General features: G+C 50.2%; 1 protein-coding gene across 1 annotated transcript; it reads right to left on the bottom strand.

The window, feature by feature from the left end:
* Positions 1 to 344: 344 nt before the first annotated feature.
* On the bottom strand, positions 345 to 14287 carry SMYD5 (SMYD family member 5). The gene is made up of 13 exons (XM_012475643.2): positions 14171 to 14287; positions 9048 to 9156; positions 7496 to 7635; positions 6931 to 7052; positions 6473 to 6542; positions 5779 to 5883; positions 4893 to 4955; positions 4560 to 4630; positions 4122 to 4228; positions 3627 to 3683; positions 2647 to 2741; positions 1914 to 1984; positions 345 to 1816 (listed from the first exon to the last, which is right to left on the bottom strand). The coding sequence occupies exons 1-13, from the start codon at positions 14264 to 14266 to the stop codon at positions 1663 to 1665; spliced, it is 1260 nt and encodes a 419-aa protein (XP_012331066.1). The 5' UTR covers positions 14267 to 14287; the 3' UTR covers positions 345 to 1662.
* Between the last annotated feature and the right edge of the window lie 2248 nt (positions 14288 to 16535).

Genomic DNA, 16535 nt, shown 5'->3' with positions numbered 1-16535 from the left:
CAGCTACTCAGGAGGCTGAGGTGGGAGGATCGCTTGGGCCCAGGAGTTCAAAGCTGTAGTGACTATGATTGCACCACTGCACACCAGCCTGGGTGACAAAGTGAGACCGTGTCTCAAAAAAAAAAGCCAAACAACTGGACCTCAGAAGACACTTGCTCTTAGGCATTAGAACATATGCATAGCAGAGTGTAAATAAGGACAGAGGTGAGCCCAAGCTGGTGAGCCTCGAGGTCCCATCTCCTACCATTGCCTGGTCTAATCAGTACCCCTTTGCACCCACCTGTGACTGCTGCATGACTGGGGCAGCCTGCCCAGCCACTCGCCACAAAGGATTCCTGCAGAGGCCTATTACCACTCACATTTTATTGAGAACAGTGGGCAGGGGGTGGTGGAAGAGGAGTGCTGGCCGTTGTGAAGGATTAAGAGCCCAATGGGTAAGGAGACAGGCAGGTTCCACCTGGCTCCATGGTCCAGGGAAGGGCCTGTGGGGTGGGCACCTGCCTGCTCTGGGATCCCTCAGCAGGGGGATGTGGCAGGCTCCTCCAGGTAAGGGAGGCATTGGGAATGATGGTTTGTAATTCCCATTAGCATCCAACCCAAGAGTGAGAGGGGTGGTGCTGATCTAGGGGTAGGTGGGGATAAGACAGAGCTACTCTCCAAGTGTCTAGCCCAGCTCCTCGAGGTTTCTGGAAGACTTAAGTGCTTCTCTGTGGAGATCCTAAAGATGGAGATTGAGGCCAGGAGAGCCCCTCACTGATCCATTTTAACTGGCCCCAGGAATGCCAGAACATCCTAACTTAAGGAGCACAGGCCTGTTAAGCCCCAGGTCTCAGCCATGCCGCTGAGTGCACACTGGGAAGAAGCTGTGAGAAAGAGTGATGATTCCCCACGTGTCCCTCCTGAGGAAGGCAGAGGCCTTTTCCATAATCCATAGGGCCAGCCACTGTGCCAGGGCCTGAAAGGCAAGGCACGAAGTACAAAGATTCTGGAGTCTGGGGAAGAGGTTAATCTCCACTTCCCCAGATGTCCAAATGGGGGTATGTGTGTGGGGGAATACTCCCCCTGATCGAGCATTCCCAGCAGACAGCCTCAGGGAAGGGGCTCAGGAGGCCCACATCCTCCTGCCTGCCTCTCCCCACCGAGCCAGTGGTCAAGCAGTTGCCTTACCAGCCATAGCTGTTGCAGTGGGGAGGTGAGGAAGGTGAGGGCGCCTCACCACCTCCCCTCTCTGCTTCAATGAACTCAGTCTGTTCTCAGATTTACCCGCTCAAAAGAAATCAACAGCAAGTTGAGAGGAGAAAAGCCTCAGGTGAATGAGTAAGTATGGGCCATGGGGCCAAGGGGAAGAAACACTGTTAGGCCCTGGCCCTGATTCCAGCCCCTCAAACCCTAGAGTGGAGGAACCTCACAGGGAAGCCAGTTGTGAAAAGCTCAGTGACAGTGCAGAGTCTGAGCCAACTCAGCAGCAGTGTCCAGGGCATGAGGTCTGGTGGGGGTTGGGGGCTGGGAGTCCAGCCTTTGTCCTACCCTCTGGCAGAAAGGGCTGGAATGCGGGGAAAGCAGGCAATGGGAGCAGGGAGTTCCCTCTGAGCCCCTTCTCTGGGGGAAGAGCCCCCTTTTCCAGCAGGGTCTAGGGCAGGGCCCTTTCCTGGCAGGGCAACATCACACATCAGTCATCTCATCCCCCAGCTCTGCATCTTCCGGCTCTCCTTCCTCCTCCTCCTCCTCCTCTTCCTCTTCCTCTTCTGAGGTCACATTGGGTTCATCAGCCTCTGCCAGGCATTTGGGACAGGAACAGACAAACAGATAGTTCTCCCTGCAGCAGTGAGGGGATGGTGAGAGGGAAAAGTCAGGCAACTACCAGGATAGAGGACCCCAGAGCCCAGCTGCCTAACCATGTCCCCAGCTGGCACCTGAGGATCTTGTGGCGGCTGTGGCGGCTGCGCTCCCGTTGACAGCAGTCCAAGTAGCTGATACAAATTTCCTGCAGGGCAGAGAGGTGCAGTCTGATGGTCTGTGTTCTTTCAAATGGCATAAGGGCCTCCCCAAATCCTACCCTATCTCCAACCACTGCCCTATCTCTAGGAGCCAGGCTTGCGCTGCCCTTCAGTAAAGGAGTAGTAGGCTGCCCTCATCCAGTTCCCAGTGCCTTCAGTGGGCAGGCCACTGTAGGGCTCCAACAGCCTGTGTCTGAGACAGAGGAGACTGTGATTAGCCTCAGGCCACCATGAAAGCCAGTCAATGGCCAACGTCTGTGCTGGGATCAGAGGTGTTGGTATGATGCTACTTGCCCCGTAAGAAGATTCAACCAGGCACTGTGCCTGTGCTAACAGACAAGACCCTAAACCCACAAAGAGCTATCTCCTGCTTTCTTAGAAACTACAGATCTGCATTTGACCAAAAGATAGCTGGGGACAAGAATCTGAGCACACAGGTCTCCCTCAAACACTGTCTTGAGGCTTTTTTAAAAAGTGAAGAAGGGTAAGAACATAACCATGAGCTAAAAGACTCAGACCCTAGGGTATGTGCGGATTTCACCCAACAGCCTGAACTTCAAGGTGCTCTAGCCACTGCTGCTCTCGATCCCTAAAGATAACTTCCAAGGCCCACTGCCCACCCATCCCCACGGTTCCTGGCTCCCCTCACCTCTCCTGGCTTAATATCCTCCAGAGCGGTGACATGCAAAAGGAAGTTGTTTTCTGGAAAGGAGGTCTCTGCATTGGGCACACAACTGTGATTGCCTGGATCACAAGAGGGAGGTAATGAGGACTATTTACTAAAAAACGTAATAGCCTCAACTCTGCAGAACACTGGGTCCTTTCTTGCTCTTTCATCCCTGCCAAGGCTGAGCAGGTTTTAGAACCCAAGTTTCCTGACTTTGCATCCAGTGTTCTTTCCTAAAGACCAAAAAGCACACGACGAATGAACTCCATAGCACTCCCACTCCAACCCGCTGTGACTTGCCAACTTCATTCTCAGTCGTGTTCCCACTGTCTTGCAAAGGGAGGGACAGGGCTCTGAAGGGATGCCCACCAGACCACTTAACTCAGTTCTGCCTGCTACTGGACATCTAGTAACAGCTGACACAGGCCCTCTGAGAATCCAGTTTGGGAGGGTAGAGTGGCCCTGGAGCCTGGGAGGAGGAGTTCACAGTGAGGAATCTAGGGGGTGGGAGGCTGAGGTCTGGAAAAGGCAGTTGTCTGAGCTGGCTCTGCCCCTCCTCATCAGGTGTTGATGAGACTCACCCTGTAGCCTGGGCTCCCTCTTCCCAGGAACCAAAGGGTCTCCCAGTACTCCCAAATCTCACAGGGCAGTGATGGTACAAAGCCCATGCTTCCCTTTACAAGAATCTGAGCTCTATGCCTGCCTTAGTACAGGGCCTGGCCTATCATAAGGTTTTATATATAAGCATATATTACAGCACAAACAGTTGGATGAACAACTGAAATAATGATAGAACAAAAAGGCCCAGGGGAATTCCTGTGGGAGCTCAGACCTAATGGGTCTCCCAGACTCAACCCTACCAGCCTAGAAAGGGCCAACTGAGAAAGATAAACTGTGGCTGCAAGGCCACCTGGTAAAGGCAGAAACGCCTGGGACCATCCCTCCTCAGTGCCATGACTCACAGCAGCTCTGAAGCACAAAGAGGCCAGATCCTTCACAGTTAAGAAACTCTCCAGTTGCTGTAAGACAGTAACATACAGAAATTATTCTACCCATTTTACAGACAGGAAAAGGAAACAAGGTTTACAAGGACAGGCATTGACTCCACTGTCCTGCCACCCCACCACACTAATGCACCAGGCCCTACCATTTTACTTAAACTTGGGAACCTCACAGGGAAGCCAGTTCTGAAAGGCTGAGACACAAGCCTTTCTTTTCTGTCTACAAGACACCCTATTTGTCCAGCACTCCCCCTCCTCCCAGCATCAAGCCTCTGGATAAATCTTGGGGCCGTTTCTCACCTGTGTGCCCTGTGGACAGATCTGAAGCTCCCCATAGGCACAAAGGGATTACCTTCCCCCACCATTAATTCAGAGCACCCTGGGGAAAACTGTGTGTCCACTATCTGACTGGGGGGTCTCCAGGGTTGGGTAAGGCCAAGGCCCTATCTCACCAACCTGCCTCGATGTCCTTGTACAGCTGGTCAATGAAGGCATCCAGCTGCTCGCGGTCCTGAGGCTTCAGCTCCAGAGCGTCACAGGCATGGACCCACTGGCTCAGGGAGCTGGAGGTCCCAGGCAGCTCATGGTTGGGGAGGTGGAAGCCCAGGTCACAGGGCTCTCTACCTCCACATAAGTTAAGCCTAGGAAGAAGTGTCTCCCACCCCTACCCCATTTCATTCTCCAGGGTGGGGGCCCATCTTTCCCAACAGAGGTTCCCCTAAAACAGATTCCAATGTCTCATTCTTTCTGACTGCCACCACTGTGTCCAGTTCAGTACTCTGCCCAGAGTCCCACCCTATCCCATCATCCCAGCCTTGAAAGCAACTGTGGCTACCTTCCTCAATCCGTTTCCCACCCCTGAGAGGAAGTTCAATAGCTCTGGAACATTCTAACCTGGTCCCGATTCCTTGGCCATTGGTTCCAACAAGAGCAAAGAGGGACCGGAATCCATCTGGAGTGAACCACTGTTGGGGGCAAAAAAGAGATCGGTACTCATGTTATAGCCACTTGCTTTTCTTCCAATTCAACTCTGTTCAGGAAGCCTTCTGTGAGTCAGGTTTTCCAATTCGTCTCTGTTCAGGAAGGCTTCTGTGAGTCAGGCTCATCCCAACTCCAGAAGACCAGGTTGGCTTTGGCTCAGCTGTCCCAGTAGGAGATGCTGACCTGGTCACTCTTGGAGAACTGGAGTAACAAGGAGGCCACTGGTCCCACCCTCTCCTCACTCACCTGGCTGACTTCTTCCTCATAGAGGGCCTCTGTGAAGAGTCTCCGCAGAAGTTCTAGTTGGCCCTGGTTTAGAGGAAGCAGGGAGACACTTATATCCCTGGGGATTTCCCATTAGCACCTAGGTAGGGCCCAGACGATCAGGGGAGGGAAGGAAAAAGGGCCAGCTCTGTAGACGCAGCTTTCCATGGGGGCAAAAGAAGCCACAGAGTCCACCTCCAAAGAGTGATGGCAGTCTGCCGGCCTATTCCAACTTGGAGTGGCGAACCTGAAATTTCTCCCCATTTCCCAGCACTTGTACTAGCAAGGCTGAGGCAGCCTGACCACCACCATCAAATCTCCCTTGACCTGGCCTCCAGACCAGCTGGGTTCTCCCACCCTTTCCTGTAAGTTCAGTGCAGTAGGGGCCATCCCAGATGCAACCCTTTCACATACCTGCCTCCACCCTCAGGCAGCTCCTGCAGGGAAGTCTGCTCTCCTCAGCGAGGACCCATACTCTTTGATTGGGAATGGGCACTCAGAACATGGGCAGTTCCACGTTGCTCTCTGACTCTGGCCCTGCAACCCTCCACTCTCCATTCTACCTGATTTGCCCACTGCTATCCTATGATGAGTCCTGCCTTCTAACGCCAGTGTAGAGAGCACTTTCAGGGCAGGACATCTGATGTGCCCTTCCTCTGTTGTCACCCCACTTCCCAACTGTAGGTTCACATAAAGTCAGGAAGTAAACAGTGGCAGGAATGGAAGTCCTCTGAATTGATTTCTGGGCCCAGGTTCTAACTCCTTCATGTAGCTGAGAAGTGATCAAATGTGGCGCTCCCCACAGATAGCCAGAGACATCCTAGGATATTTAGGGAGGAAAGGAGACAGGTCATGGGAGAAGAATAACCTTGAATTTGTCCCCCAGAAGTTTATGGACAATTTCCTCCTCTTCATTGGCCGTTTTGTTACAGAACTGGGAGAAGAGCCTGATCCAACGGTCCTTATCCTTGGCCTGCAGTGAACAAACATACTTAAGGGTCACACACACCCACCTTCTTACAGGCACTCCCACCCACTCAGGAAATACCACCACACAGGAGCTTCTAGGGGCCCTTCCTCTGCCTGAGGCTTCCTCCCCATGCTGCCCACCCCCCAGCCATCTCCCCAGCTGGAGCCGAGCTAGCCAATTCAACACTTGGAAAACAGGAGAAAGAGGCTGAGGAACAATATTAATAAAATGGGGATTAGAGTGGTTTCTCTCACCTTATATAAGACATAATCCTGAAAAAGTGGTGCTTATAAATCAAATGCATGAATTGCTACTGCACAAGGCATCTTCTCCTAGATCAGAAACTACAGGCATACTATCACACTGGTCTTTAAGTTAAAAAAAAAAAAAGGCTACAGGCAAAATGAGCCCCCCATTCCCCATGCCTGATTTGTTTAGCACATTCCTAAAGTTTTACATAGCAAGGAGCTCTCCTTTGGTAGGCCAGGAAGAACTCTGCATCCAAGCTAGGGCCTTGAGGTGAGGAAACGACTGAGACCAAGGGTTGAATGGCGTCAAAGTCAGCTTCCCTGAGAGGGCTGGGTGGGCTCACCTGCTTCACTGTGGCCACCATCCTGGCCATCAGCATGATGCTTGCAGTCTCAGGTGGGTAGTGAACACTCCTGGGGAAAGAGAAAAAAGTTTGGTCTAGAAATTCCCTCCCTAGTAGCTGAGCTCAGGGAACTCCAGTCTGACTGGTACAGAGAAAGCTTCCTACCGATTGCATCAATCACAAAGAGAGAAAGTCATAGGCAAGGACTTAGGCAAGACTTTGCATTCCAATTGGCTTAATGGGGCTCTTTCTGGGAGAGTGTTAAATGTTAGTCCTGGTGTCCTTAGGATTGACAGCCCATATTAAAGGCAGGGGATAAGGTGATATGATTTCTCTTTAACCCTAAGAATGGAGGAAAAATCCAGGGAATTATAACTTAAGATGACAACATCTGATGAGCCCAAGCAGGCAACCAGGGAGGCAAGGATAAAGGAAAGAAGACAGGAAAAGAGACCTACCTCCATGCCTCCTGCAGCTTATTGAGAGGATGCAAGGGGTCATCCTGGGAGGGGCCTGGGCACAGGACCTGGTGGTATTGCTCAGTGGCTGCCAGCCGACATTCTGCACTGCAGTACATCACCTGTTAAGTGGGACGGAGGTCAGGACCTAGGATCTGGCCCTAGGATCACCTCCTCTAACTGCATTCCTTCCACAAGTAGCCCCTGAACAGTAGCTCAGATATATTTTAAGAACAGAAAACACAGGGTGCTCTGGGAGCATGTAAAAGGCACACCTAGGCTTGCAAAACCACAGAAAGGGAAGAGAACTTTTCAGGTAGAGGGGAGAGCCCCTGCCAGGTCCCCAGGAAGAAGGTAAGCTCCCACCAAGCCCATTTTCCAGACAATGTAACTGTGGCAGGGATGATGGAACTGGAACAACAACCAAGCCTTTTCAATATCTTATCCTACATTGTAGTTTTCAAGGCCATGACGAGGTCTGTCGTTGCTCCTGTCTCCCACTGAGGACTCCAGCTAAGGCCTCCCTCACCAACCTCTTCCAGGTACACTCCCCAGGAATACTCACCTGGCAGTGGGGACAGTTCTGGTGGAGGTCCTTGCGCACAGTGCACAGCTCTGGGTGAGGCAGAACCTGGCCTGGTTTCCCGGTCAGCCTCTGGGCATTCTCTTCTGCTTTCTCCAGTGCCCGTAGGCAGTGGTCACAGGCTGAGGGTGAGAACCGGACACGAGAATGTCTTGAGAGCAGAGGCCACAGCTATCCCTTTCACAGCCCTATGGAGTACCTGCTATGTGCCAGGCACCATTCTGGTATTCTATAAAAGTTTGGGAAGTGAGTAAATGAATAAATACATGAATGAATGAATGAATGAATGTTCATGTGCATCCAAAGGTAAATAATCCCCTCTTCCCTCTCATGAACCTCCTGGCCCTTATTGTCTAACTCTCCTTGCTTCTTAATCAGACTCACTCTGTGGGGCTCCCCCACTACCCCCAAACTGGGCTTTTCCCATACTCTGGGGCCAACTGACCCTCCTTTCATTATATGTCTCTAGCTTAAGAAACGTGTGGGCTGGGCACGGTGGCTAATGCCTGTAATCCCAGCACTTTCGAGTGGATCACCTGAGGTCAGAAGTTTGAGACCAGCCTGGCCAACATGGTGAAACCCCGTTTCTACTAAAAATACAAAAATTAGCCAGCCGTGGTTGTGCGCGCCTGTAATCCCAGCTACTCTGGAGGCTAAGGCAGGAGAATCGCTTGAACGCAAAAGGCAGAGGTTGCAACGAGCCGAGATTGCACCATTGCACTCCAGCCTGGGCAACAGGAGCGAAACTCCGCCACCCTTCCTCCCCCCAAAAAAGAAAAGTATGGGTCGGGCGTGGTGGCTCATACCTGTAATCCCAGCACTTTGGGAGGCCGAGGCGGGCAGATCACCTGAGGTCAGGAGTTCAAGACCAGCCTGACTAACATCGTGAAACCCTGTCTGTACTGGAAATACAAAAATTAGCCAGGCATAGCGGCGGGCGCCTGTAATCCCAGCTATTTGGGAGGCTGAAGCAGGAGAATCACTTGAACCTGGGAGGCGGAGGTTGCAGTGAGCCGAAATCATGTCACTGCACTCCAGCCTAGGTGACACAGGGAGACCCTGTTTCAAAAAAAAAAAAAAAATTGAAAAATAAAAAGAAAAAGAAAAAAAAAAAAAGAAAGAAAAGTATGAAAAAAGCATGTGGCCAGCAAAGCTAAGGGCATCCTACTTGTGCTGACCCCTAACTCAGGCTTGTTTGAACAAGGTCTTTTTGTGACCTTCTCTTGGTGGACTCCACTTTGCCACTGGGCCTTCAGCATGATGTCCATCATACCATGAAGTCATACTTGCCTGAGTCCTGCTGTACTCCCTTAGGGAGCACATCGGAAGAGCCTCCCACCACAGGAATAAGCCTCAAACACCTAACACTGGACAGAGGCATGGTTCTCAGGCACAGTCCTTCAAGGGAAGACAGCATTTCCTCCCAACACCCAGAGTTCCAGAGACGGCAGCCAGTAGTGATGTATGCAGCTCACTTTCATGCACAAAGGCGACTGGGTCCAGCAGCCATGAGGAGTAGGAGAGATGTACTCACCTCGGTAGCGATAAAGTGCATTCCAGAGAAACTGTGCAGCCACCAGGGGCCGTTCTACGAAGATGGTCTCCCCCTTCCGGATCAGCTGTGTGGCAAATAGCCCCTTGCCCTAAGAGGGTAGCGGAATAGGAGGGCCATTAGAAGAAACAGAGGACATAGCTCCAAAAGCCTCCAGGAGGCTGTCCAGCCTCACTCTTAGGAGAGGCCTCTGCCTCTGCGAGTTCATGGAGAGAGGTCAGCACCCTCCATAACTGCCTCCTCTGGAAATGCAGCTCTGATCTATTTTCAGTTGCACCCCTTTCAGCCCATTCAGAGCAGAAGGCCTGGAACAGGGAGGAAGCCATCATGGCAGCCATATCAGATTACTCAGAGAATTTTTCTGAGTATGGCCAGAGCAGGGTCAAGGCTTATAGCAGGCTGGAGCCTCCTGTACAGGAGCTGGTAACAGCAGAGCGGCCATCTCTGAGTCAGCCACATGCCCCTCCAGGATCCTGGCAGTGGTATTGCTGCACAGGGTTGTAGAGAAATCCTACACCAAGGGACGGGGAAGCCTTGTTTCGGGAAGAATGTGCCCTCTTCCTTGGTGAGCTGAATACCCATAGCACCTAGCACAGTGCTATCCAACAAGTCCTCGGGGGCTGCACTGAAAGAAATGCGCTAATCCTAGCACCAGTCCGAAATGTTAACTTGCTGTGAACCTTTGAGCCAACTGCTTCACTTTACATCTGTTTCACACTGAAAAGTGAGCATTATAATAATATCTACAAGGTAGTTTCCAGGGTGCAAGGATATAGCACAGATGAATGCACCTTATGAGCTGTAGCTTCTTCCTACTCAATGAGTGGTATAGGGACTGGCAACATGGGCATCACCTAGGACTCTGTTAGAAATGCAGAATCTTGGGCCCCACCCCAGACCTGCTGAATCAGAATCTGCATTGTAACAAGATGCCTAGGTGATTAATATGCATGTTAGTTTGAGAAGCACTGTTTTTTTTGTTTTGTTTTGTTTTGTTTTTGAGACAAGAGTCTCACTTTGTTGCCAGGCGCCAGGCAGGAGTGCAGAGGCACGATCTCGGTTCACTGCAACCTCCGCCTCCCGGGTTCAAGCAATTCTCCTGCCTCAGCCTCCCAAGTAGCTGGGACTACAGGCATGCGTCACCATGCCCAGCTAATTTTTGTATTTTTTTTTTTTTAATAGAGATGGGGTTTTACCATGTTGGCCAGGATGGTCTCGATCTTTTGACCTCGTGATCCACCCACCTTGGCCTCCCAAAGTGCTGGGATTACAGGCATGAGCCACTGCACTCAGCCTTGAGAAGCACTGGTTTAAAACACTATATACATCACGTAAAGGATGAAGGATGAGAAAACAACCTCTGAACTGCCATCTTTCAAATATGCAAAAGGACTCCGCAGATGGCTTCAGAACCCAGGCAGTTACTGGCCTTATTGGGCACATACTCCCATTACTCATTTAAGAAGATGGGTGCCCCTGCCAACACTGAACTGCCACAACAAAAGGAGAGGAAAAAAATACTTGATATCAAAGCAAAATGACCTGTCACTGTTGCCTCCCAGGTAGCTCCGTGCCTCCTTAGAAGGCCAGATAGGGTTGCCTCTCAAACTCAGAGCCACAAATCTCAACCCTGTGAACAACTCTGGAAGCTCTATCTCACAGTAGAATGGGACAGGCGAAACAAAACCAAGAGGCAAAGTCCTGGGTACATTCTTGCCGGGCTTCCTGGAAGCCCTTCCCCCCATGCTTTGTATCCCGTCCCAATCTGGCAAATTGGAAACTTGGCCTTCCTCTATGGGACAAGACAATATGAACAGGGACTCATGTTATTTCTGACAATCTCAAATTTCAATATTGGACAAACGCAGATCTCCCTCTCTCTGTGGAAGACTAAATGTAGAAAATATTTAGTAATCAAAATAAAGAGAAAAGAATCAGAGTTTTTCCTTTATAAAATCACTCATTCCCAAAATAGATAAGCATATTTCAAGAAAAACAGAGCTCTAATGCTTAATATTAAGAAGGTTGGAGAGCACTGAATCTGAATGGAAAGGAGACACACCATACATACTTCCAATGTGAAAAAAAAGTTTTAAGAAAAAACTCTGCAGGCTGGGTGTGGTGGCTCACACCTGTAAATCTGGCACTTTGGGAAGCCGAGGATGAAGGAGCACTTGAGCCCAGGAGTTTGAGACCAGCCTGGGCAACATAGCAAGACCCCATCTCTAAAATAAAAAAAAATAAAAAAAGATGGTGCAAAACTCTAAGACTATGTAATATATATATGTGTGTGTGTGTATTTTTTTTTTTTTTTTTTTTTGAGATAGAGTCTCCCTCTGTCAGTCACCCAGGCTGGAGTGCGGTGGCGTGATCTTGGCTTACTGCAACCTCTGCCTCCTGGATTCATGCAATTCTCATGCCTTGGCCTCAGGTAGCTGGGATTACAGCCATGCACCACCACATCCAGCTAATTTTTATATTTTTAGTAGAGATGGGGTTTCACCCTGTTGGTCAGGCTGGTCTCAAGCTCCTGACCTCAAGTGATCCACCCACCTCGGCCTCCGAAAGTTCTGGGAATTACAGGCGTGAGCTACTGCACCTGGCTTAAGTTTTGTATTTTTAGTAGAGACAGGGTTTCATCATATTGGCCAAGCTAGTCTCGAACTCCTGACCTCAAGTGATCAGCCCGCCTTGGCCTCCAAAAGTACTGGAATTACAGGAATGAGCCACCACGCCCAGCCAGACTACATAGTGATTTAAAAAATCTTGATTAAAAACAAAAAACCCACAATATACCATGCTGCTATCTGGCTAGTGTACCAGTATGGTAGTCCAGCTGCTTCTACTAGACCTGGTGAGGCTTCTGGTCTGATTGGTCATGTCTCTGGCATAATAGTTGGTAATTTTTTTTTTTTTTTTTTTTTTTGAGACAGAGTTGCTCTTGTTGCCGAGGCCGGAGTGCAAAGACTCAGTCTTGGCTCACCACAACCTCTGCCTCCCGGGTTCAAGCGATTCTCCTGCCTCAGCTGCCCAAGTAGCTGGGATTACAGGCATTCGCCACCACACCCGGCTAATTTTGTATTTTTAGTAGAGACAGGGTTTCTCCATGTTAGTCAGGCTGGTCAAACTCCCAACCTCAGGTGATCTGCCCACCTTGGCCTCCCCAAAGTGCTGGAATTACAGGCATGAGCCACCATGCCCGGCCAATAGTTACTAAATTTTTGAAAAGTCATTCCTATCCACAGAAGCAATAAAAAGTAGTCAAAAACTACTCCCACTTGAGGCCACTGGTCTATATGGTTTCATGAGCCAATTCTCTCCAACCTTTAAAGAATAAATAATGCTCATGCTATTTAAACAATGTAATGACAGACAACACGGAAAGCTTATCTATTTTACCAAAAACAACATGTATAACCCTCATGTGGTAACTTGAGGGAAATAATACAGAGAAAAAAAATCACAAACCAATCTCATTTGAATAGAAAAGCAAAAAGCCCAGGACAATCCATGTTGTTGCCAAGTCCAGGCAGATATGTTACTTTCCCCAACAGCAGATTCAGATGTAGGCAAGGAGAGAGTGATCAGCTGGGGCCCTGATAGAAGGCTGGAACAGGAAAACTATGGAAGGAGAGTGGATGAAGTGATGAAGTGAGAGCAAAGAAATGAAGAAAGGAAGGGGCTGGGAGACTGGGGGCTAATGAGGATAAAGGTGAAGAATATCACTGCAAACCAAGAACAATGGAACTGAGACACCTTCAAACAGTGGCCACCCAGGAGCATTACAGGCTATGAGTGAAAATGGAGATATGAACAGGTAAAGAGATCAAGGATGTAGGAAAGCTGATTTACCAGGGAAGGAGCAGAATGCTCCAGATACCTCTGGAGCAGAAAGGGCTGGGAAACTGGATCAATATGATGATGCTGAGAGCAGATGACAACTAGAGGGCTGATATCTTAGGCAAGAACCAAGGATACACACAGCCACTACATGTGATAAATTATTCAACCTCACTAGTAACCAAAGAAACGTAAATGAGAACAAATACCATTTTGCACGTCAATAGGCAAAGATAAGTAGTAAAAAAATGGTGCTGGACAGAACAAAAAGATGTCTGCACAGAAAATGATGTCTAAGACTTTTGACCCTGGGGATGAAAAAATGGCATACAACAATAAAGGGTCCATAAATAAGGGGTTGGTTGAGTAAACTGTGGCCCTCCCATGGAAGAGGCTACTACTCAGCTCTTAAAACTTGACATGTAGAAGGCCGGGGGCGGTGGCTCACGCCTGTAATCCTAGCACTTTGGGAGGCCGAGGTGGGTGGATCACCTGAGGTCAGGAGTTCAAGACCAGCCTGGCCATCATGGAGAAAGCCCATCTTTAAAAAAAAAAAAGAAAAAGAAAAAAAAAAACTTGACATGTAGAAATAAGTTTGATATTGAAAGATTTACTGCTGCATCAAAAAGCCGTTTCTAAAAATGTAATTTTAACGTACACATCTTTGCACAAGTATAGAGTTATGAGTGACTTTTTATTTTTTCTTTCCTTACATGCATTTTCTATTTTTTTCTACAATGAACTTTTCGAACACAATAAAAACGACAAAATCATGTCACCTTCCTGCTAAAAACCCTACAAATGCCCCCACGGCCTTTGGACTCTGGTCCAAATTGCTTAGGACTCCAAGGACCTTCATGAAGGGTCTTGGCCTCTCTCCTCATATCCCCACCCAAATCTCACACATTGAGTTCATGAAGACTGACTCTTTTTTACCTCAGTTGTCTCTGCCCACCTCGTCCCCGCCCACCGTTCCAGGGACCCAGCAGCAAAGCCCCCTAGCCCCGCCCCAAGCAGCCACAGCGGGGCCTCCGGCGGGTTGGCCGGGTTCCGCCGGGAGGAAATGCGCACGGAAACTTCGAAGGCCCCGGTCCATCGCGTGACCGCGCCACGAGCCTGCGCGGAGCCCCCGGGCCGCGAGTAGGGGCCGGGCCGTAGCGTCCGAGTGACACAGGAGCTTCTAGGCTCCGGGAATGGGGTCCTGCGGGGCTGTCTCTGTGGCTGGACCGGGCTGAGGCTCCAGGCAGGACCCGCCCCGACCTCACCTTGGCGCTGCTCACGAAACGGACTTCCACGGAGACCCGGGCGTGGCCTGCCACGCCCACGCAGAAGGAGAACACGTCGCACATGGAGGCCGCCATCTTGGGCGCGCCTCCGCCTTAAGACCCTTAACCCCGCCTCGACCTGAGAGGCCCCACCCCTTTCTGGCCCCGCCCCCGGCGTGAGTGTCCTGAGTCTGCGAGGTTTTGCGCCCCAGCGAGTCTGAATTTAGGTCCTGTGGTTCATTGATGGGAGTGTGGCTGGGCCTTTGTGTTTTTACATCGGTACCTTTTTGTGTCTGTACCTCTGCATCGGAGTCTGTGTGCGCGTACATAGTTTTGATGTATCAGTGAGTCCGTTGCATTTCTTTCTTTCTTTTTTTTTTTTTTTGAGGCAGAGTCTCACTCTGTCGCCCAGACTGGTGTGCAGTGGCGCGATCTCGGCTCACTGCAACTCTCTGCCTCCCAGGTTCCAGTGATTCTCCTGCCTTAGCCTCCCGAGTAGCTGGGAGTACAGGCATGTGACACTAAGCCCAGCTAATTTTTGTATTTTTAGTAGAGGCAGGGTTTCATCATGTTGGCCAGGCTGGTCTCGAACTCCTGACCTCATGATCCGCCTGCCTCGGCCTCCCAAAGTGTTTCCGATGCATGTTTCTATGTCTGTTGCCTCTGGCCACACAGTGGCCTGTCTTCACTGAGTAAAGCGCTTTTTGGACTCAGCCCTCGAGTGGGACAGCAGAAGGTCATTACTCCTATCCTCTCTGCCTCTCAGCCTGAAGGGAAGGGCTAGCTTATACCCTGGAGCTCACTCACTCCACCTGAAGAGTTCAGGACAAGATTTTATTTCCCGGTAATCCCTCTGGCAGCAGAGCAGACAGTCCCGCCAAAGGTCAGGGTGGACTTGTGCCTCTTTCACATTCTTCAGTGGCTTAGGGACCTTGCAACCTGCGGGTAGTGGAGGAGTCCATAGTGGACCTCAGGTTTGAGAACCTCTGAAACGGGATACAGAAGTGAGTGTACGTATGCACACTGTCATGAAAAGGGGGAGTGGCCTGCTTTCTCATTCAGGACCCCTAAAGGCTGCAAACCACAGACCTATGGCATCTGCCCTCACAGCTGGGCCTGACCATCAAGCCTTGTTTTGTTTCCTTGTCCCCTGATTTTGTGTGTTTTGTTTGAGACAGGGTCTCGCTTTTGTCGCCCACACTGGCATGGGGCAACCTCGACTCACTGCAGCCTCCAGATCCTGGGTTCAGTAACAGACTGGGCAATGTAGTGAGACCCCATCTCTACAAAAAATAGAAAAATTAGCCAGGCATGGTGGTGCGTCCCTGTAGTCCTAGCTACTTGGGAGGCTAAGGTGGGAGGATCACTTGAACCTGGGGAGGTCCAAGACTGCAATGAGCTGTGATCAAGCCACTGTAATCCTGTCTGGGTGGCAGAGTGAGACCCTGTCTCAAAAAAAAAAAAAAAAAAAGAAAATTAGCTGAGCATAGTGGCATGCGCATGTAGTCCCAGCTACACCAGAAAACAGAGGCTGAGGTGAGAGGATCCCTTAAGCCCAGGAGTCGGGGACTGCAGTATGCCATGATCATGCCACTGCACTCCAGCCTGACAATAGAGCAAGACCCTGACTCTAACAATAATTAAAGATAGGTAGATAGATAGTTGGCAGGGACAGAGAAAGTTTCTTGAAACTGACCCTGGCCCCCTCAAGCCTCCAGCCTGGTGTCAGGGAGCAAATAGTCCACCTACTTGGGGGCAAACCTCCCCCTAGAGCAGCTGGGGGCCGTGCTTTCATTCACCATCAGGTGGCAGGGGCAGGCTTCCTTCCACCCCTCAGCTCAGTCCCCAAGAGCCATTCTAGAATCTAAATGGTCTGTATTACAGCAATCAGCTCTGAAAATGCTGGCAGCAGGCTTCTTAGAGAGAAATTGAGCACATTCTTGAGAGGAAAGGAGCCTTGAGTCAGAGTCATGAAAGGGGGAAACTATAACTGTCCTGTGAAAACACAGCAGAATTTATGACAAAATGCCAGCCTTGCCATACACAAATTATTCTATAAAAAGATGGGGCTTAGCCGGGCGCAGTGGCTCATGCCTGTAATCCCAGCACTTAGAGAGGCTGAGGCAGGCGGATCACGAGGTCAAGAGATTGAGACCATCCTGGCCAACATGGTGAAACCCTGTCTCTACTAAAAATACAAAAATTAGCTGGGCGTGGTGGCTTGCGCCTGTAGTCCCAGCTATTCGGGAGGCTGAGGTAGGATAATTGCTTGAACCCAGAAGGCGGAGGTTGCAGTGAGCTATGATCGCGCCACTGCACTCCAGCCTGGCGCCTGGCCACAGACCAAGACTCTGTCTCAAAAAAA

Source organism: Aotus nancymaae, unplaced genomic scaffold, assembly GCF_030222135.1.
Source record: "Aotus nancymaae isolate 86718 unplaced genomic scaffold, 86718_ANA_hifiasm-v0.15.2.pri h1tg000057l, whole genome shotgun sequence".
Classification (NCBI taxonomy): Eukaryota; Metazoa; Chordata; class Mammalia; order Primates; family Aotidae; genus Aotus; species Aotus nancymaae.
This window is presented reverse-complemented; position numbering and strand designations above follow the sequence as displayed.